General features: G+C 34.0%; 1 protein-coding gene across 1 annotated transcript in view; it reads right to left on the bottom strand.

The window, feature by feature from the left end:
* Positions 1–629: 629 nt before the first annotated feature.
* The window catches only part of LOC149805942 (cadherin-related family member 1a-like), an 89,460-nt gene continuing 68,836 nt past the window's right edge, over positions 630–21,253 (bottom strand). The window contains exons 2-12 of the mRNA XM_089950727.1: positions 16,471–16,603; positions 15,317–15,391; positions 14,319–14,488; positions 13,824–13,868; positions 13,218–13,304; positions 10,702–10,794; positions 9,292–9,408; positions 7,937–8,089; positions 4,893–4,977; positions 4,270–4,397; positions 630–3,654 (exon numbers count right to left, since the gene is read on the bottom strand). Of these exons, the coding sequence (XP_089806853.1) occupies positions 2,992–3,654; positions 4,270–4,397; positions 4,893–4,977; positions 7,937–8,089; positions 9,292–9,408; positions 10,702–10,794; positions 13,218–13,304; positions 13,824–13,868; positions 14,319–14,488; positions 15,317–15,391; positions 16,471–16,522 (1,668 nt within the window). The 5' untranslated portion in view covers positions 16,523–16,603 and the 3' untranslated portion in view covers positions 630–2,991. The remainder of the gene's footprint in view (positions 3,655–4,269; positions 4,398–4,892; positions 4,978–7,936; positions 8,090–9,291; positions 9,409–10,701; positions 10,795–13,217; positions 13,305–13,823; positions 13,869–14,318; positions 14,489–15,316; positions 15,392–16,470; positions 16,604–21,253) is intronic.

Genomic DNA, 21,253 nt, shown 5'->3' with positions numbered 1-21,253 from the left:
GATAATATCACCTAATCCGGAATCCTAAGCACCACGGTCCGAAACAGGTCGGACGTTATTAAGGGGAATGTAGCAAGAATTAGATATTAATTTTGATTGGTCGAGTATGTGAAAGTTTGTCAACTATCTGTATCAAACAAGAGGTAATAAGAAACACCTATTGGTCAATCACGTGGTATAATGCTATTAACATTGATAGGGGCCAAGTCAAGAGTTAAATTTAACCTGACATTCACTTTGCAGGTAGTTTTCTGTATCATAAAGCCAACCAGATTGCGTTAAAGAGAACTTTTTGTAGGCAACAGCCAAATCCAGAACGACGTACATATGACAGCCATTCCCGTTATCGTCATGTCTTGGCCATTCAGTATAATTAATTTACATTTTTTGCTGTCGGATTTTGAAGATAGATATTTTCTATATATTCCAAAATATAAATATTTTTATCTACATTCAAACAGATATATGATTTGAAGGGACATATGGTCACTTCCTCAATTAATTTTATTTCTTAAGTTTCTAATAGTGTTCTGTTCCTGAAATAAGACAATGCACTTACGGTAAGAAACGAAGTAGGAAAGCTACAGAGAAATATATTGACAAATTGGTACAAGAAATGACAACCAATGTTATAATTTAAAAAATTTAATAGTATATTATTAACAGTAGTATCTAATACACAGATATAGTATAAAAAATAATTCGGTTCTATCTTCTGCAAAAACAGTATGGCCTACGCTCTGGATTGCGTTCATGCGATTGTAGATTTACCCACTAATTTATGATAAAGATTCCCGATAATTTATTTACAATATCTATAAATTGTTAATAACGAGGGATCAAATAGCAATAAAATATATTAGTTTTGAAAAATGAAGCACAATACTACTGGCATTACACTTCTTCCTACTTTTTAGGAGGAGAAAATATCATTAAACAATCGGTACACATTAGTTCATAAATATCGCAGTCAAAAATCATTTCATCAAGAAAGTGAATTTAGTTAAACAGAAATATTTCTACATTTTGTTTCCAGATAGAATATAAGTAATATAAGTATAATAAACAGGTATTGCAATTTTAGCAAATTGTGAGTACAAATGACAGTGCTTAAAGAATGCAATGCATAAAATTAACAACTATTCTAGAGAGATATACATAAATACATGCATGCATGTATACATATATACATGCATATACATACACAGTTAAACAGACAAATACATAAATATAGAGATTAGTTCATTGTTTACTTTCGGCGTATGTCTTGTAACTAATATGACAAACTGAAACCACTTAACCATAACATGTATAACCTTTAAAAAATATACTGCTATTGTTATTAACGATGCGGAATAACTGGATATTTTGGAACAAACAACAAAACTAATATTGGAAGTTGATCTACACCTCCAATCCGTATTCTGTATATCACTTCCATAAAGTACAAAGCTCCTGTTAAGTGTAGCTAAGGTCTTTACCCTCTCTTCTCATAGACATTTAGGTAAAAATGCACATTTTTCCATCCTAAATTATGTCTTCAACGCATTCAATGAATAATTTGCTTAAATATATATATATATATATATATATATATATATATATATATATATATATATATATATATATATATATATGAATAGATTTACAAAAAGAATGTGAAGGTCAGAGGTCTGAACAAGAAGAAAAATGGAATAAAAGAAATTAAATAAGCTTTCTATAAAAAGCAATAATTAAGTTTTTAAATAACACAATAACATGTGATCAAAAACACATCCTGCGTGCAGGATGTTGAAAAAGATAATATCAATAAATACAGCACAATAAAAGATCCACTTTCGATACGAACTTTTTGATTGCCAACGAAATAAACCTTTTAGTGTAGCCATGGAAATTCCACACTCAATACTTAAAATCACTTATGTCTCCAGAGATTACGCCAAGAAAGGTGCAAGATTGTTTGATAAGGGGGCGATCACCAGTTATTATGTACTTTTAAGAGAGTGGCGTATGTAATGTGAAGTTATTTGCTTTTAAAAACATGCACAGTGGAGAGAATGTTGGCATACCTCTACGCTACGTTTATGTAATATGGCTGACATTTCTTTGGATGTTGTACGTTTGGAAATTGTACATGATCTAAGCACACTGCTAACTAAAATGACTGCTCACTTGCGCTAAAAGAAAAATCATCCTGAATTAGTCTAAAGTACACTACCCTGAGCAGCTATTCAAATAGGGAAAATTAATTTTGATAGACTAGACAATACCAGCTTATGAAAGTGCAATGAATAAATTACCAAATATATAAAATGTAAAATAAATTATCGGCTCTTTTTTTACAATTTACCTCTCAAGTTCAGGGAGTGAAAATGACCAAGTGTAGCTAGTACTTTTTGAAAGATGCACATCTGGATTAAGGCCAAGCATTGTAATCTATTACCCATGGTACACCCATCAATCATACACAAAAAAGGAAATTAAAGGTTCTTTGAACAATAGCCAAGATATACGAGGTCTTTTTTGAATAGTCAGTACAACCAGTGAGGAAACCCGGAAAAAATTCTTTTTCTTTAAAATTCTAACCCCTACGCAAAATACGAAAATGTAGAGCACCACCTAAGAACTCTCGTTTTCGATTACTAGTGGCTACAACATCAACAAATGCTTTCTCCTCCGTAAAGTTGATATGCAAAAACATTTTGCCAGTTACTTTGTCATAGCAAATTTATTTAAAGCAAATAATGTTTATGTTCGCTAAAATGCTTTTTGGTGACAAGAATCAAGTTTCTCTAAAATATTAGTTTTTATTTGATAAATGTAATAAAAAAGGTATGAAACCATATGATCTTCCGTACATCAGAATGTTAATAAAAGTGGAGTTTTATTTTCACATAATTCAATAGAGAGGTATTATAAAGAACATATGTATGCATTTAAGCATTTCCTAGTGCATAAGAAAGGTAACTAAACCTTTTGACATCAATCTTCTTACTCGGCATTGTCATTGTTAACTACGATGTGCTTTGTTGGAGCCTTGAAGCTTCTTGTAGACCTTTTGACTTTCGATTTATCTGGAGACTCAAAGAATTCTGGATCTACTTTCATGTCATATTCTCTTGTTCCGTCAAATATTTCATTATCCTTCTTCTTCAGCCTCCTTCTGGAGCGCTTGTTCATTCTTGTGCTATCCGTTCCAGTGCCAGTATCTTTCATCGGCAATGGTGGTAGCCTCGCATTACGGTAAAAAGATCCGTTCAGAAACGTAGGATCTGTCCCAGAAGTAAGCAAATGTGTTTCCTTTGTTTTCGCTATTGTAGATAAAACGTTCTTTTTATGAAATGAAGCTTCCTCAGACGTTTCAGATTGGATCTCCTCTTCTTCAGTAGGTGGTTCTGACTTTGTGTCCTCCGGGGAGACAATTTCTCGACGTTTGCGACGCATTAGGAAGATGACAATGGCAGAGGCAATAATAATTATACCCAATAAGACACTAATGGCAATAACCGCCGACAACAGTGAGACATCCTTCTCTGTTATTGTTTTGCTTTCGCCCTGAACAATCATTGTTCCATTTAGGGTAGGGTCTCGCTGACGTACTCTCACTGTGATAGTGGCGTGCGCTGCCGGTTGACTGCTTCCTACTTCTGAGGCCTAAAAATTTAGGAAAATGGTATCAGCAATAGACCTTTGGTGTAAATTTTCTTAATACACTTCCATCTCTGCTGTTTCCCTTTTCAAGACTAATTTCTCTTCCTACTTTTCATAAATACACTAACAGAGCAATAAAAGCTGAACGAATTTAACTTTAAATAAGAGAAACTAAATTTAATCTAAATACAAAAATTTGTTTAGCCTTGAATGAATAGCTATGAAGTATTCAGTATACTCCTACGCTGTATTATCGCAGGCTCTACTGCAAGTTGCAATTTATTTTTTATGAAAAGACTGTCGTGCTACCATACCGAATTTAGGCAAATACCGATAATAAAGAGCGTTCCATGCTACTAATAAGTCGAGTTAGGGTGTCTTAATTTCCATTCCATTACTTCTTTGCAACAAAGCGGAATCAATAAGAAAATATTGCTTTGTTTATTTACGAAGTAATAAAAAGTAATGTACATTGCTCGTTAATTTAATACAACCAATTAGCATCTTCAGCAAAACTCTGTTCTGATTTTGAAAGATTCATGCCAAGTCGTAGGAGAGTCCGGTTGAAGAAATCTGACACCCTGTGGGGTCATACATATAAGTAGAAATGTTACATACACGAACAACTAGTCTTTTCGTTGCCCAAGCAGCTTGCGAAGCCGGTCTCAGTTGAAAAATGGTGCCATTAGAGCTTTCTATTTTGAAGAAACCGGAACTTACATTATTAGAAGAACCACTTTCTGGATCTGAAAAATTATTTTAGAGAGAAATGAGAATCGCTTCTTCTAAAACTTCCGAATATTACGAGAAACTGATGTCGGTGTCGGTGTGTGTGTGTGTGACATGCGCAAGGAATAAGGATGACAACTGCAACAAGAGATTGCGATAGTATTTACATAGCCTCGTATCAACAACCCACCCTTAAATTAAATGTTGGATCTTTTACTGTAATATGTAGTATATCGTCATCTGTGGTAAGCAGATGTATATATTCGAAACAGTTACAGACATAAAATGAAAAATGAAAGCGTCTGTTGTTTCAATTCATCATGCTAGTCTTTAAACTCTTGACGTCAATAACGCCAAAATATGCGGAGAACATTTGAAATCGACCCCAGAAAAAGACAAAAGAGAAATAATTATACTATTCATTCATTTTGCCATTGCAAAATTGTTTTGTAATTAATATGTGAAGTTTAAAGAATGATGCAATATTGAAACAGTGGCCTCTTTGATCTTACCGTCATAAATGCTGTAGGTTATTGGCAAATTTAGAGTATCAAGATCTCTGGCCTTTATTGCGACAGGTTCGACATTCAATGGACCCTGAAAACAAGGAACCATTAGCCATAAGTTTATCAAATGTATTATTCTGTTCGAGCGAAAACTTGTTGGACACGTGGTTTTGTATTTACTGCAATTTTCCTATATACACACAACCCTTATCTAACAGAGAAGTGTAATTGTAGAATTTGCAAGTTAACACAGTATGTTGAATATCGGACGTAAAATTCATAATTTGTTTCAGTTTCTTACTGGTTGTATGAAAGTCATACTTTTATTGTCAACTGTTTGTATCGTATGAATCCTATTCTTACCTATGAAATAATAAAGAATACAAACTAAACAACCAAAAGATCATCTTCAAACTATAAAACAAATTCTGGAAATATTCGCAATTACTTGATTAAACTTCTTAATATTTATATTTAAAAAAAATATTATCTACCTACTCTTAATGAAAATTATACTTCCACTCCACAGCAAAGTTCCAGCTCTAGTGACATTTATTTTCACAAAGAGACCCACAACAAATTGGATAATTTTACCGGGCAGGAAAAACATGCGCTGAAAAACCGCGCAAAAATATTATGGATCCTGCAGACAATGGGTCCTGGGTTTTTGCCACAAAAAAGTCTGACTGCATCTCGGAGGAGAACAGGCAACTTTCAGAAGTTAGATTGGGCCTTTTCTTAAACGAACACATGAACACGTTTAAATTGTATGTCAGACATTAAACGACATGCACAACGCAGGACACATTGATGACAAAACACTGAATTAACACTAATCGATTGAGCCAAAAGCAGTGAGATTTTATTTACTCCCTAAATTACGTGGAAAAGGGTTACTGTGGTGGTGAATCATTTCCAGAAACAATCATCGCAGTGATCCAGATCTCAATGTGTTGATAATCACTTCTGATGTCTAGTGGAAAATCCGACTTCACATATCCAAGATACTACCAAGTACATACACAAAACATCGAAAACTCGCTTTCCATGCAACACTCTCTTCTTCAACATGGTTATATGTTCCTTCTATATCAATATTCCACACGAGGAAGGTATCAAAGCCTGCAACAAAAATTTGATCAGCATGATCCTTCCACCCCCAACAAGCCCCCTTATGACTATTTTGTCAAAGTGTAAAACCGTCTACTGAAGTTAAACGATATCGTTTTCAACAACCAACACGTATTCATTAATGGAACTACATCGGGTACCGTCATGGAGCCTTCTGTCCATATTTTCTTGGGAAGGCTAGTGCCAAACTTCCTCTTTGTGGTATCCATACATCTCAAAACTCACTCATGACAAAGAAAACAAAATAGATAGAAACTGGAACAATTCAATTTTGTTTTTATTGATATATGCGCCAAATTATTTTCTTAGCACAATTAACGTAATATAGGAGTCGTCAAAGAGCTTCAACGTTTGTTTGGATATTTTAGAGAGATGTTGATCCATTGAGGTAAAACCAATATGCTGGCTGAATAACAGAAAGAGAGAAAGGAAATTAACCGAGATAAACTGACATTAGTGACGTATGAAAATAAGGATAAAAAGTATTAATAACCCTCGTTTTCTAAATCAATGTAATATGGTACACAATTTCATTGCAATCCTGTCTGTTTTCCGTTTACCCTTCCTCTCTAATGTATAGGGGACAAAATACGCAGATACCTGGAGTGTGAGAGATAATGAAGTTGGGCTGGATGAAAACCTTAATTGAACTTACACCAAGTAACCTACAAGAATTTGGTTCGCCGTAACGCTATGCGTGCACATTCCTTGGGATTCATCTCCAGTATTTATATTATCAATGAAACAAAGTTGCAAAACCTGTCGACATTATACGGTACATTTCTCGGCTATGTGGTACACATATTTTGATGTATTTAATATTTTGTTGTTGTTGTTTCTTAAACCTATTATAATGTTCTAAAAAGCGATTATTATTAATTTAATATGAAAATGTCCAAAGGTCGCCATCAACCCCACCTCTCTCTCTCTCTCTCTCTGGACCATCTTAGCAAGATACGGGCTAAAATCTACGAATCGACGAGCGTAGAGGAATTTCGTTTGTGTAATCCCACGATGTCTCTGGACTTATGAATGATGGTAAAAATTAAGTCAAACCGACCGAAGGAAATTAGACAGACAGACAGCAGACAGACAGAGTTTTAAGGTCGATAGTTCTGTTATTAAAGCAAAATAATGACTTAGATCAGCTGTAAATGCATTTAGATATTAATTACCTCTTGTTTTGCTTAGATTCTATTCCACACTAATTTCCATGCGCCGGTACACGAATGGCAGAGCTTTCATATGAATGGCTGAACTAACCATTTGTTTGCAGTGCAACGCTTTCTACATTAAGACCATCTTTCATGTATAAATCATAAGTGTGTATTATATTGATTTAATCAATGTGACTACAAATAGAAACTCAAAAAGAAAACAACCAACTTATCAATATGCAAAGGCGATTGTAAATAGTAACAGAAGGCACAGAACTACATTTTGTAGCGGACACACTCGGAAATGACGTAAGAAGTTCGTTCACTCGGTCAATACACAGTTGCCTGTAGTCAGTCTTAAACTCCGTTCAAAGGGCAAATATATGTATTTGTATGTGATATAAATAAAATATATTTACAGTATGTACGATGTTTCAATGATATACCACATTTGAAAATTATAATTATATGTGTCCATTCGCCATGAGCGAGTAACGATTTGATACAATAAAGTACTGGTATCTCAAAGTTTGATTCGCCATGACGTATGGATTGCTATTTATATCAACACTGCAAAAGCTACTTTGTTATTATTATAATAAAGTGAGAGAGAGAGAGAGAGAGAGAGTTTTCATTAACATGTTTCTCGTCAAAATTATTTTAAAAATATCTTCAATAATTTTCTTTTAAAGTTTTCATATCCTGAAATTCAATCTTTTTAATGGCAAATTTTAAGCTAGTCGAAAACTTTAACAACATTACCGTGTATGAAAGTTCTGTGATGGCGGTGTATTCAGGTATCAGGCAAGTCGTCGTACATCCGGGAAAGACAAACTGCGGACTTTGATCATCTACATCAAGGATATTTACTCGCAATAAGGCATACGCAGTTCTTGCTGTAAAGTCATTACTATCCTGTTTTAAAGAAAATATAAGTGTCCGAAATCCATTGTTTATAAAGCCATATAACAATCTCAGTGGATACGTTAAATACCTTAAAGCATTTTATACCACGGGACCATTGTTTTACAGGTTTTCGTATAACAATACTTTACATGATGTGTCCCTGTACTTGTATTGTTCATTTTTCGATTTACTTAAAAATAATGAAATCATCAATTTTTCACTTCTCCATAACGTACATGAATGATGCTAAGATAATTTCAACATTTTGTTCAGAATTTGTAAGATTATGTTTAAATGTTAAATGCTGAGCATGGAACACTCCCGGAATGTAATTCCATATCTATTTTCCAGATATTTGCATTCATGCAATCAGCATAAAAAGTCATAGAACAACAAGAATTTTGTCTCTTTTAGTTTTGTCTCCAATACTTTGCTCCTGATAGAAAAAGAAACTCTCCTGTGATTTTTTTAAAAACTCTGTTTAATAAATGAGTTCTTGTTTGCATTAGTAACATCATTTTTACACATTTGAAAAGTTATTTTTTTCTTTATTCTTAAAATAACAGAATCACCACCTTTTCAAAGTTTTTTAATTATATCACGGTCCTCGCCAGCAATAACTTACATGAATAGTGCTAAGATGATGTCAAGATTTCGTACAGAATTTATAAGTATAACGTCAGAGTTTAAATGATGTGCATGAACCTTTCCTGGAACATAAATGTATAATATTTATTTTCTATATAATTGCATTCAATGTACATGATAAATCGAAGGACAACAAAATTGCTTTTTCTTTTTCTCTATACTCCGTTACTCGTAATAGAAAAAGAAATTCATCTATTCAATATATCATCTTTTAATAAATGAGTTCCAACTTGAATTGGTCACATTATTTATAGAGTTGCCAAATGTTGCAAACATTATTATTGTATGACCTTATGTAGTTGGTCTAGTACATCTCACCCCACCCCACCCTTATTCCTATTACCAAGCAATACTTTCTACCAGTTCATTGTTAACCAGGAATTGTGATCTTTAAGTCACGAGTTCTTCAAACTCAGAGATAAGGACGATAATTGTTCACATACCGCCTTGTGATGTATAAGAGACTTTTGTTAACAGTTCCAAAACAACCGGTACATTTTAGCCCATCATTACCAATTAATGCCTCTTTCCGTTATAGGATTATTATTAAAAATGAACAGTACCTTCACTGAAATATTTAGAATGTAGAACTTGTGTCCAGATTCGAAGTCTAGAGTTGAATCCAATTTAATATCTCCTGTAAGAGCATTGACCAGTGCAAACGTTTTATCCCCAGTGGACTGAAATAAGAAAGAACATTTCCTAACAATTATCCATCATTCCCATTAGTAAAAATAATAAACTTCCCGACATTACTTGAATTTTTTTTGTTAAGGACTAGGCATCAAATCTGAATTCATGTCTAAATTCAAATTTACTATGTGAAATATATTTCAGTCAAACAGAAACAAATTTAACCGACGCTGTATTGTTGTCAAAATTAGCCATATTATTGTCGACAGTTTGCAGCCGAAGAAAAATGAATATTCACAGATGTATTACGACGAGTTAACATGACCTTACCTACAACTGGAATTGATATGATTTACAATTTTCATTCTGTTCCCTAGACGTTAACGAGGGTTAGTGAAACTAACTTCAGGAGGAAAGACAACTTGATATAATATGAATATGTTACCGATAAGACATTATAGATTATAATTTCGTCTGCTTAATATATTAACAAGCTGATCTATAATTTGTAATCCGTTAATATAGAAACCTACTGCATGAAAAAACATTGTTTATTTAGATACAATACAGTCACATTCATCTGAATACAGAATAAGAAGCAATGATAGAATTTGTGCTCTCTTTTGGATGTTTATACGTTTTTTCTTCCTGAAAAATGTCTTCCTTTCTCATTTGGGAACATCATTCTCACGACGAGTTAACATGACGTTACCTACAATTCGTATTATTTTTGCAATTTTCATTATGTTCTCACGACGTTAACAAGTGTGACTGAAACTAACTTGAAGGGGAAAAAAATTGATATAACATAAATATGGTGCCTTTTACAGTGAACACGTTGAAGATCCTAATGCCGTCCGCTAAACATACTCACAATCTGATCTATTATTTGCAATGTGATAATAATGAAATCCGAAGCGTGACGAATAGTATTATTTATCTTTTTCAGCGGCAATGATTTAAAAACAATACAGTCATGTCCATCTGACTAATGATTGAAAAGCAGTCATAAGAGTTTTGTTCAATTCTTGGAGGGAACCGCTGTGGCTCATTTGTTAGCGTGCCGGACTCACGACCGCAATGTGCGGGTTCATATCCTACTATCGAACCAGTCTGGATCAGCTACCGTGGTGTGTCATCAGACAAGGCACTTTACTCCAATTGCTCCCTCACTGAATAACCTGCATGTGTTGCTGTGTAGTAAAGCACCAAACCAAACCGTTTTTGTTATTCGTATGCTGTATTCTTCCTGAACAAATGTTCGTCTTGCTTATTCATCAGGGAATATCACCCAGAAACAGCATTTATTACACCAGAACATAAATACATCAAAATCTTACTCCGAGATCAAATGAAAACGTTGTTGATGCGGGTCTGTCCTTATCCGACACCCTTTCTCGAAGTTTGTAGACCACTGTACCAACTGTTGTATTCTGGAAGAAAATGAGATTCTTTTTGCATCTATTTATTTAACAAGCATACGATCATATATGAGTGTAATTATATTGTTGTTCTGAGAATATACAGGTGAGTTTTCTCTTAAGCATTCCGTTAAAGATCTAGATAAAGATAAATATATTGATGAAATAAGGTTTTCAAGGCTTTAACATTTTTCACATTCTCTAGATGGGCTTGATAATTATTTTGGCATCAGTATCATTTGGAAGATATTTCCAGAAGTGAAAGAATATTTTAAAATGTGTAATACGTCTGGAGTAAGATAGTCTTCTAAAGAATCTGTGTGATAGATCTTATATAAAAGGTACTATGAACACTCTTCATAAAGACCACGTTGCTCCATTATTTAATGGCCCTAATTTGTCATCCAGCTTTCATGGTTTAGAAGGAAACAAACCAAAGTATTCGTTATTATATTCTCGCAATCAACTGATATATTAAAGAATGCGAATAGTATAGGATGAGCTAGATTTGGGTAGATACGGTATTTGCTAGCTATTAGCCTATGTTCAGTCTGACCTCCTGAGACGTGACTGAGCATCACCGATGATTATCAATTTCCAAATGATGCATATCGCACCACAGTGTGCATAGCTTTATTTCCCGTCAAGGATAAAAGGCATTTTGAGCTGGCAATGATCGCGTCCGTTCATCATATTGTTTGCAGAGCTTACAGAACTTTACCTTTGTTATAACTGTTTTAATATTCCGTTTGTGTATTTCATGCATATAGCAATTATAGTTTCTTTCCATTCTTTATTCATTTCTTATCGTCATTTGCATAACCGATTTAACATTTGTTTCGTGTGAAGGATATTATTCCATTTATCTATTGTTTGGCTAGAAATTTTACATGAAATATATTTTCATTTGTTAATTTAAATTACTGCATTCATTACATGCACATATTATGACTGAAAATATTTTGATATTAATTGGATGCATCGTGCGCGCGCATCCTGCATATGTTTGTAAAGGTCCTGCAGATCGTCATATCTCTATTTTCAGACTCGATTGTGAAGAAAATGCGTTTTTATTCATATCGATGTCTTAGTGTCATTTCTAGATCCCCAAGACTATTCCGACAATACGATAGTTAAACATTATATAAATGTTACGGATTTTTGTACAAATTTGAGGTTCTTTTACGAAAGCAGGGTCGAAAGAAAGTGGTACTCGATAATCTGTTATCGCCCATAGACGAGTCTACAGTTCCACAAAACCCTTATCTTAAAAAATTGATTCAGGCCATTTGACAACGAGTTAGTGTGAATTTGCGAGTAACCAATGTCACAGATTCAATTTTGTTTCTAAAAATACCTATAGGGAAAAAATAACACAAAAAACTAACAGTTTTTCTTAATCAACCCGAACTAAGACGCATTAACTTCAAATGTACATTAATTTCAACAATTAAAATTCTGTAAGAAGTTTTGAAGGTGGTTTGAACATATTAAGAGATATATTACTTCGAACGAACACACCGCTCCGGTGGCCTAGTGGTTAGGTCCTCACCTCGAATCCGGGAGGTCGTGGGGTTCGAACCCCAGCCGAGTCGTACCAAAGACATAAAAACGGTACTAACAGCTGCCTTGATAGGCGCTGAGCATTAAGAGGTAAGTGTATGGACTGGTCGGCCTGTGGTCAGGATAATGTGGCTGGGTAGGACATCAAACTACATTTCTGCGGCACGATGCCCCAGTGCTAGACATCACTATAAACTGCCACACTGCAGACATCGTAGCGATATGACTGAAAACTTGTTAAAGTTATGTTAAAAATCCAAGTCACACACACACACACACACACACACACACACACACACACAGACACACACACACACAATGCCATCTGACTCTGTCCGCGTGGATCTATTCTAGGACACGGCCAATGTGGGTATGTGAGAAAGTTTGCCAGTAGCTTCACTGCTCTACACGTTGTTTTCACGGGTTCTTCCCCCACCAGATAAACTGACAGCCATGTATAGCTAGATGATCATGTGCTGAAAAATGCGATAAACCTACAGCAACAACAGTTTATTCTATTGGCGAATTAATATTACGCGTTAATGGGGAAATCATCTCGCGTGTTACAAGACTTTCATAGAATTTCGTTTAGCGTATGCATTGGGATATATCTAGTTTTCGCACTGTTGACAATTTAGCTTCCGGTTAAGTGTCTTATTCCAGGCCGAGTGGGTACACAGGCCTGTAAATTTATTACAGAACATAAATTAGATCTCAATATACCTCAGCTATGTATGACGTGACATCATAATTACCTTAATATGTGTTAATAAATTAATTGGAATTAGGCTCAGTATAGATACACAGTTACATATCACCATTAATATAAGTTGCATTTTTTAAGTTACGATCTTTAATTCAGTCTAAATTACCTCAGGTATACTCAGGTTCCCTGTGATATTGATGGACGGATTGAACTCATTTTCTGGATTTACATATATTGTGGTCCTTTTGTTTATCTGGAATGTCAGAAGAAGAAACGTGAAAGTCAAAACAAACGTGAAATGAAGATCGTAAATGCTATTCAAAGAACAATTGTGATGAAAAAATGTGAATCACGTTCAAGGTGATTCTTTATACTTTGATCGATGATGCAATAACTCACAGAGATCGGAAATTCAAGGTAAATACAATACATCGGAAAATCAAAGGTGTGTATTTAGCATTGTCTAGACGAGCTCCATTTCAGAGTTTACCAATTTAAATGTAGCGGTGTTTAAAGCGTTAAATGAACAAATGGGAATTTTTTTTAATGAAATTAGTAAATATCCGGTTTGAAGTAACTTTCACTACCATTCAATAAATCAAACAATACTACAGAATCCACATACATACTGATAACATATTCCTTTTTTACGAGTAAGTTTAAGCCTGTATTTATAGTATAGCACGTGACTGTGTTGGCCAATATGTTACATTATCCGCCATGTAATAAAAACAACATTTGTCTCAAGGTAAATGAGAAAAACAAATCTTACCGTTCCGCAGATAAAAATGAAAGCAATTGTTTGAACATCAGAGCCCTATAAGAGAGATGAATTATTATGATCATCATAAATTCGTGCTAATAAGCTGTTTGCCTTAAAATGCCTGAAAATGTTAGGCAGAAAGCAATTAGAAGGCAAGTAAACTAACAATATTTCCATACACCAACCAAACTATACAGTAAGTAAATTCATAGAAACTTAGTTGGATTATTGAAATTATTTTCATAAATTAAATAATCGAAACATAGAGATTCTTCATTCGAACCAGTAAGGCAGTTTTTAAAAAATTATACTGACTAATATCTCGGTTGTAAATATGTTTCTATGATTATTTTTTACAAGAACATACAGTAAAGAAAATTTTCTGATAGTAATTATTTTGAAACATTTTCAAGCAGGAACTAAGGATAAGGGCAAACTAATAAAATCATAACATTTACGATGGCCGCAATAAACACAGAACGTAAAGAGAAATAGTATAATTACCAATATATTATACAACTCTTCCAGATCTAGAGCCATATTTAATGCAAACGTAAATGATGTATCATTCTGAAAATATCGGAAATAAGACTGCATGACTGGCTCGATCGGATTGGTGATGGTATATGTAATGTTGTCCGATGGACTTTTACTGACATTGAATATCAAAGTACCTGAAACAAAAAAGATAACACTTTTATTGTGAACATTATCAGAAATTGATGTCACCTGTCACCCTCATTTTCGAGGTTAAAGCAATAACAAACACACAAACTCTTTGCAAATAAAATGTTTTCATATTGTGATCCCTTGGTTTGTCCGTCGTACTGTTCTTCCGTCCGTATGCCCGTTACCACACATACTCATAAACTGCTGTGTGGAAATAAACTAAATGTAGTAGCTATCTTGCTTGTATAGTAATCATGAAGCACTAAATGTATGTGTGACTCCCTTGATTAGGGCATCAAAGGGCAAATATTTTTTTTTGTATATATAAACTTTATATTCATCTATATTGTTCTTGACTTCAAAGTTCTTTATGATGTTTATACAATTCATTTATCGATTGCATATATTTTTTTACAAAAGTTTAGGGAAAAAAAACGTACTTTCACTTGAATACACCAAGAAGACCCGTGTCAATGGGATCAATTGTTAGCGTTTGAGCAAAAAAAAAAAAAATAGAATGCGAAATTGTGCACACAGCAATGTAAACTTCTAAACGTTATTGTGATGATATCTTTAGAACATTTTTCAGCCTAAGATAAAATGCTTTTGTGAGCATGTCAGTCAATAGAAAATAAGCTTTGTCACTGATTGATGTGACTTTTGTGAGTACGTCGGTCAACAGAAAGAAGCATCTGTCACTGATTGCCGTGACTTGTGTAAGTGTATCAGTCAGTGGAAAAGAAGCATCTGTCGCCGATAGTCAAAGAGCATATATATTTTTACTGGGTCATCATATACATTAGTGCACGAAGACGACGATGAGGGTACTTTACCTGGGGGATCCGTCTCAGAAACTTGGTTAATGTCCTTTATGCTGTTTATGACATCATTGCAGTTTTGTGAAGACACTGAAATAAAATTCGTGAATGTGTTCCATCACAAACAATACGAACTTTTGCACTGATTATTGACGGATTATTATATGACGTTTGTTACAAATCCACTTTACTTTGAAAAGAACCAAAGCAGAAACATGAAATTAAGGTACACGCCTGCAAATCTGAATCAATGGATCGGATAGATTTTGATTAATGAGCACATTTAATCAATATATAATTTTGTATGAAACTGGGCAAATACATGGTTTCTTTGATACAGTATAAAAAGGACATTAAAAAAAGGTTTCGGCAGTTTGCCATCTGCAACACGTAGCAATGCATACATACTCAAAACGCTGATTATTTAAACAGCAAAAACTAGCAGAGCTTGAAGATAAAATACACATTATATTATTTGACGGCAGAGTTTGATATGTTGTACTTTTCCCCATTATATGATTCAATGTAGCTAGTAAATCAACAGCGTTTCACGGTCTATATTGCTACCAACTGCACGTTCATGGTTGTAGGTGTTTACCTCTGGAACTGTTGGAATTCAAATATTCTTATCCTTGACTAAATTGTACTTTCTATACTTCGTCTGAATCTTCAATTTAAAACCAATTTGTAATAAATCGAAGAAATAAATACATATCATGTATGCCGAGAAACCAAGAATGTCGGTTTTGAGTTTACGGCCCATCAACACTTTAAAACTTTACAAAGACACACCACGGTAGACGACATAGGATTATCAAGTGATGGGATTCGAAAGTGCACCAGAACAAATGAGCTATCGCGGCTGTTTTTAATCATATTGAATAGCATGCTAGAAAAAAAATAGTTGCAACAAGCACAGGAAATTTGAATTATAATGTTGTAACATAGAAGTTGAATGAACAAAACAAGTCCCCATAGCATATGTTGGCGCCTGGTCCATAATAATTGCTTAGTGAGGGGAATTAAGCCTCAATGAAGAGACTATCCAAGGAATAAAAGATCTAACATTTCTGGTTTGTCTAAACGTCTGTTAGTTTTAAGTTAGACTATCAAATTATGACCGTCTTACCAGATAATATAATCAAATCTGCAATGGAAATTTGACATACCTTGAATGCAGAGCAGAGATGGCACTATCAGCAGGAACAGATTGTTGCCCATCGTTCTCTCAATGTTCCATTACTATTGAATAATTTTGTGTGAAACCCACTATTTCAAAGTTTCTACCAGCGTTACTTAAATCTGAAAATAATGTTTAAAAATAGTGTTACATAAGTCAGCTTTGAAAATAAAACTTATCACGAAATCAAAATATCACGAAATTAATCGCACATCTATAAGTAGAATGAATGCTTTCCTAAACTTTCAATATCAGACATAAACTAATATGTCAACTATTAAGGATTACATTTTGTTTATTTGAGAGGTAATTTACTATAAGTCAATAAATTGTGTCACTCTTTAAATTCATAACGGATATATATATATATATATATATATATATATATATATATATATATATATATATATATATACTATTATTTAAGGTGGGTCGTGGGCAGTTTTGTCGTCCTCAGACGGTTTCGTGGGCAGATAAAAGTTCGTGGGCAGATTTCCATCTGCCCACGAAGCACGTCGTCCTTTTCTGCACTCTTGCCACAAATATCAATAAAATAAATGCATATTTATGCTGCTGAATGTTAAATATTCGATAAATATTCATCTGCAAAATAAATAATTGCCTTTTTACCTATTTATTTCCATTTTTTCATTAATGAATTGAATTGAATAGCACAACTTGAGTTACCTCCCATTATGTACTAGTATATATTGCACCTTAAAAATAGATTGACCCGGAAGTAGTATGTTTCAAATTTACTGCCCATGATGACAGGGGGTCGTTACAAAGAAAATCAAGGGATGGGGTTCTAACCTGTAACAATATAATATGTTAATAGTGTTACAGGTTAGAACCCAAATCTGTTGATTTTCTTTGTAACGAGCCACTATGCCCGTGATTATTATTGTGAGAGATCAAAACTGCCCGGGAACCAGGATGTGGAGTGAATAATCTGCCAATGTCGCCAACAAGCACCATACATATATACTATTTATTTTGATATCTAAGAAGTTTTCAATAATGCTAATTAGTAACATTATAATGAGTGAGCTGTTATATGTCTTTCGAAATACCTCTATTCACTATTGCTGGTCTTGAGCCCAAACTAAGAGGATTGTGGCTATCATTAGAAATACAAGTGATACCATTTATTTAAATCCAGGCTTAGTAAGTTCATAACTTCACTTAAGTTCATATTATATGCTGCTGCATTTTCTTCTCTCAGTCTACCATTAACAACGACAACAAAAGAAAAATGGTGTTTACTCAGAATTTGTTCCTATATTTATCAAAAAATTTGTTTTGGAACAGATATTTTGTTGGAAAAGCTGAAAGAATAAAATTGGGGGAAAATCATGATGGTATAATAATACAATTGTTTACTTATAATAAAAGAATACTGGATTTAGTGTACAACATCCTTGCAATAATTAAATGGCATTGTGAATATGCAGAACCCCAATTCTTTAATGTACATGTACTGTTTAAGGTACAAAACTGTTTTGCATACTTCATAACTTATTTCTCTAATAGTGCAAATAATAGGAGACAGAAGACATTTAGAAAGAATTAATTTGTCAAAATAAGTTCAATATCAAGATTAGTTTAATGGACGTTTGAAAATTTACTATTAAAGTAAAATTGCCTATTTTTGAGAGAAACATCCTAATAGTAATACACGTAATTTTATTTAAATTAGCAGTAATGTAGAGGATGCTGATTTATTTATGAAATATACCATAAACGTGTGTTTCATGTTCATTACTCCAAAGTAAAATACCCAAGAACCACCTCAGAAAATCAGTAATGACATATTCACGTAAAACACAAAACACAATTCTATAAAGGTGATGGAGATGCAGTTATCAGCTGTGAGTCACATAGCTAACACATGTTGAGTAGCAGACTGGATGATTGGTATGGAACGAATTGTATTTGCCTTGTCAGAATAGTTGGTAAAGATTTTAAGAGGACTTCCTGGTTGGAAAAAAGTGAATTGGAGAAATGTATTATTTTTTTCATCGTATGTGTCCTTGTTTCACTTCATTAATAATAATGATATGACTTTTGACAAATCTTTTTGTCCGAGTGACTCAATGCTGATAAGTGTAAAAAAATGTCGAGGCTGCGACAGATGTGTCCTCTGTAGAAATGGGTGTTTATTAAACTAGGTCAAAATTAGGTAGTGTAAAAATAGGAAGTGGAACAATACACAATATGGAAAACGCTCGCTGTGGAAGACATTGGGCGGACATACAGACACATCAAGATGTATTTAATAAGATTCATACACATATTATATACTGTTGTATAGCTCTCCTTGTATGCTTCAGATTTATACTATAAACATTGAAGTGTGTGATACCAAGACAAACGGCGATGGAAGATGCACGTATCAAGGTTATGAAGATTGTTAAATTCACAAGCGATACAGAGTCAAATATACCAAAACTTTCATATTGCATTTTCTTACATTTCTACTATCACAGATCGATTTAGACTGATGCGAAACCTATCAATTTATATCAAATTTGTCAAAATCGGGGTTTATTTACTATTGTTATGAGTTATTCACCTGTATGGAAAACGATCGTATAGGAAGACATTAGGCGAAATGACAGACAAAGGAAGATATACTTAATAAGATACATACACATACTATTTACAGTTGTACGGCTTTAATTATATGCTTTAGATATATAGCAATAGCATCGAAATATGTAGTACGATCGCAAAACGGCAATGGTAGATTCACGTAGCAAGGATATGCAGATCGGTAAAGTCGCACCCGATATTCAGTAAAAAGAACAAAACCTTCTATTTTGCATTTTCACACATGTCTATTGGCACAGATCGATTTAGTATGATTAGAAACATATCAATTAAAATCAAATTTGTCATCTGATATCAAATGTGTCAAAACCGTTGTTTTTGCGATTGTTATGACTTATTCGCCCATATGAAAAACTTTCGTATAGGTCGGATCTAGGCGCACGGACAGACAAATAAAGACGTGCTTATTAAGATATATACACACATTTTATAATATTGTATAGTTTTAATTCTATACTTCAGATCTCTAATATTAGCATCGAAGTATGTGCTACAATCACAAAACGGGAAGGGTGTATTAAAGTAGCAAGCATATGAAGATCGGTAAAGTCGCACCCGATATTCCGTAAAAAGTGGAACTTTTTTATTTTGTATTTTCACACACGTCTATTGGCACAAATCGATTTAGGCAGATGAGAACCTATATATTAATATGAAATTTGTCAAAAGCTGTGTTTGTTTACTATTGGTATAAATTATTCACCTATATGGAAACCGTTCGGATAGGAAGGCATCGGGTGCACAAACAGACATATGAAACCGTACTTAATAAGATACATACACATATTATTTAATGTTGTACATCTTAAATTATATGCTTCAAATCTATAGTATTAGCATCCAAGTATGTGCTACTATCGCAAAACGGGAAGGGTAGATGCACATATCAAGGATATGAAGATCGGTAAAGTCGCAAGCAATAATGAGTCATAAATACCAACTTTTTTATTATTAATTTTCTCGACTTTTTTTGGCACAGATCGATTTAAACTGATGAGGAACCTATACATTGATATTATATATGTCGAAATATATGGTTGTTTAAGATTGGTACAACTAATTTACCTATATGGAAAATCTTTGTGTTGGAAGGTATTTGGCGCACGGAAAGACAAATGAAGACGTACTTAATAATATATGTAAACATGTTATATGCTGTTGTTTAGCTTTAATTTTATGCTTGAAATCAGTAGTATTAGCATCGAAGTATGTTGTAACCCCCCTCCCCTTAGTACGCTACTGCAAGCAGACTTTGTTAAATGCTAAGAGACACTAATTGCTCGAAAATTATAATTTAAAAATATTTATGTATTTATGGACTCGTATATTATAACCTTATAATGCGCCTTCATTTTCCATCAGGTAGGTCTCCAGGTCGAGTTGTCATGAAAAACAGGAACCAGTATCGTACATTCTTTACTAAGCGACTTCTCCGATGGTGCAATGTGTCTATAGAGCGTCCGCCTCGGATGCGAGGGGTCGCGTATTCAAACCCCGGCCGAATCATACTAAAGACATAAAAATGGTACTAGCAGCTGCCTCTTTTGGTGCCGATCATTAAGAGGTTAGTGTTCGGATTAGTCGGCCTGGTGTCAGGATAGTGTGACTGGGTGGGACAAGTTTGTCTTATGTCCGCTAAAATGCAAAAGCCTACTGAACCAAGTCGAACAGGTTACGTATTATACAACTTATTTTCGAGGTTTCAGCGCCCCCCCCCCCCTTAAATGCGTACATATATTATCAGTATACCTCCATGCTCAAGCCTATGCATTTGGGTTACCCCCACCCCACCCCTCTATGCGTACATACTAAATGGACGGCCCCTAACCATTCATGAGATGGTATTGATTCAAATTTACGAGTGCGATTGTGATGTACGCATTTCCCTACACAAACACGGGATGGTATTATTCAACCGTACATGTCCACAAAACTATATATATTTATAGATATATGTATACAACCATGGTACATCAATTAGGTATCTAATTACATAATGACAGTGTAGTGGTTAGCAAATTTGAGAAATATACTTTTTTATTCAGACACCATGCCAAAAGGAAAGAACTAACTTACAGTTTACGCTGAACTAAATTAAATTTACTATTTTTGTTTCCAGCATGGTCGGAATATGTTTACATGTTTCATATTAGGAAACA

Source organism: Sinohyriopsis cumingii, chromosome 2, assembly GCF_028554795.1.
Source record: "Sinohyriopsis cumingii isolate HCF-2022 chromosome 2, ASM2855479v2, whole genome shotgun sequence".
NCBI lineage: Eukaryota > Metazoa > Mollusca > Bivalvia > Unionida > Unionidae > Sinohyriopsis > Sinohyriopsis cumingii.
This window is presented reverse-complemented; position numbering and strand designations above follow the sequence as displayed.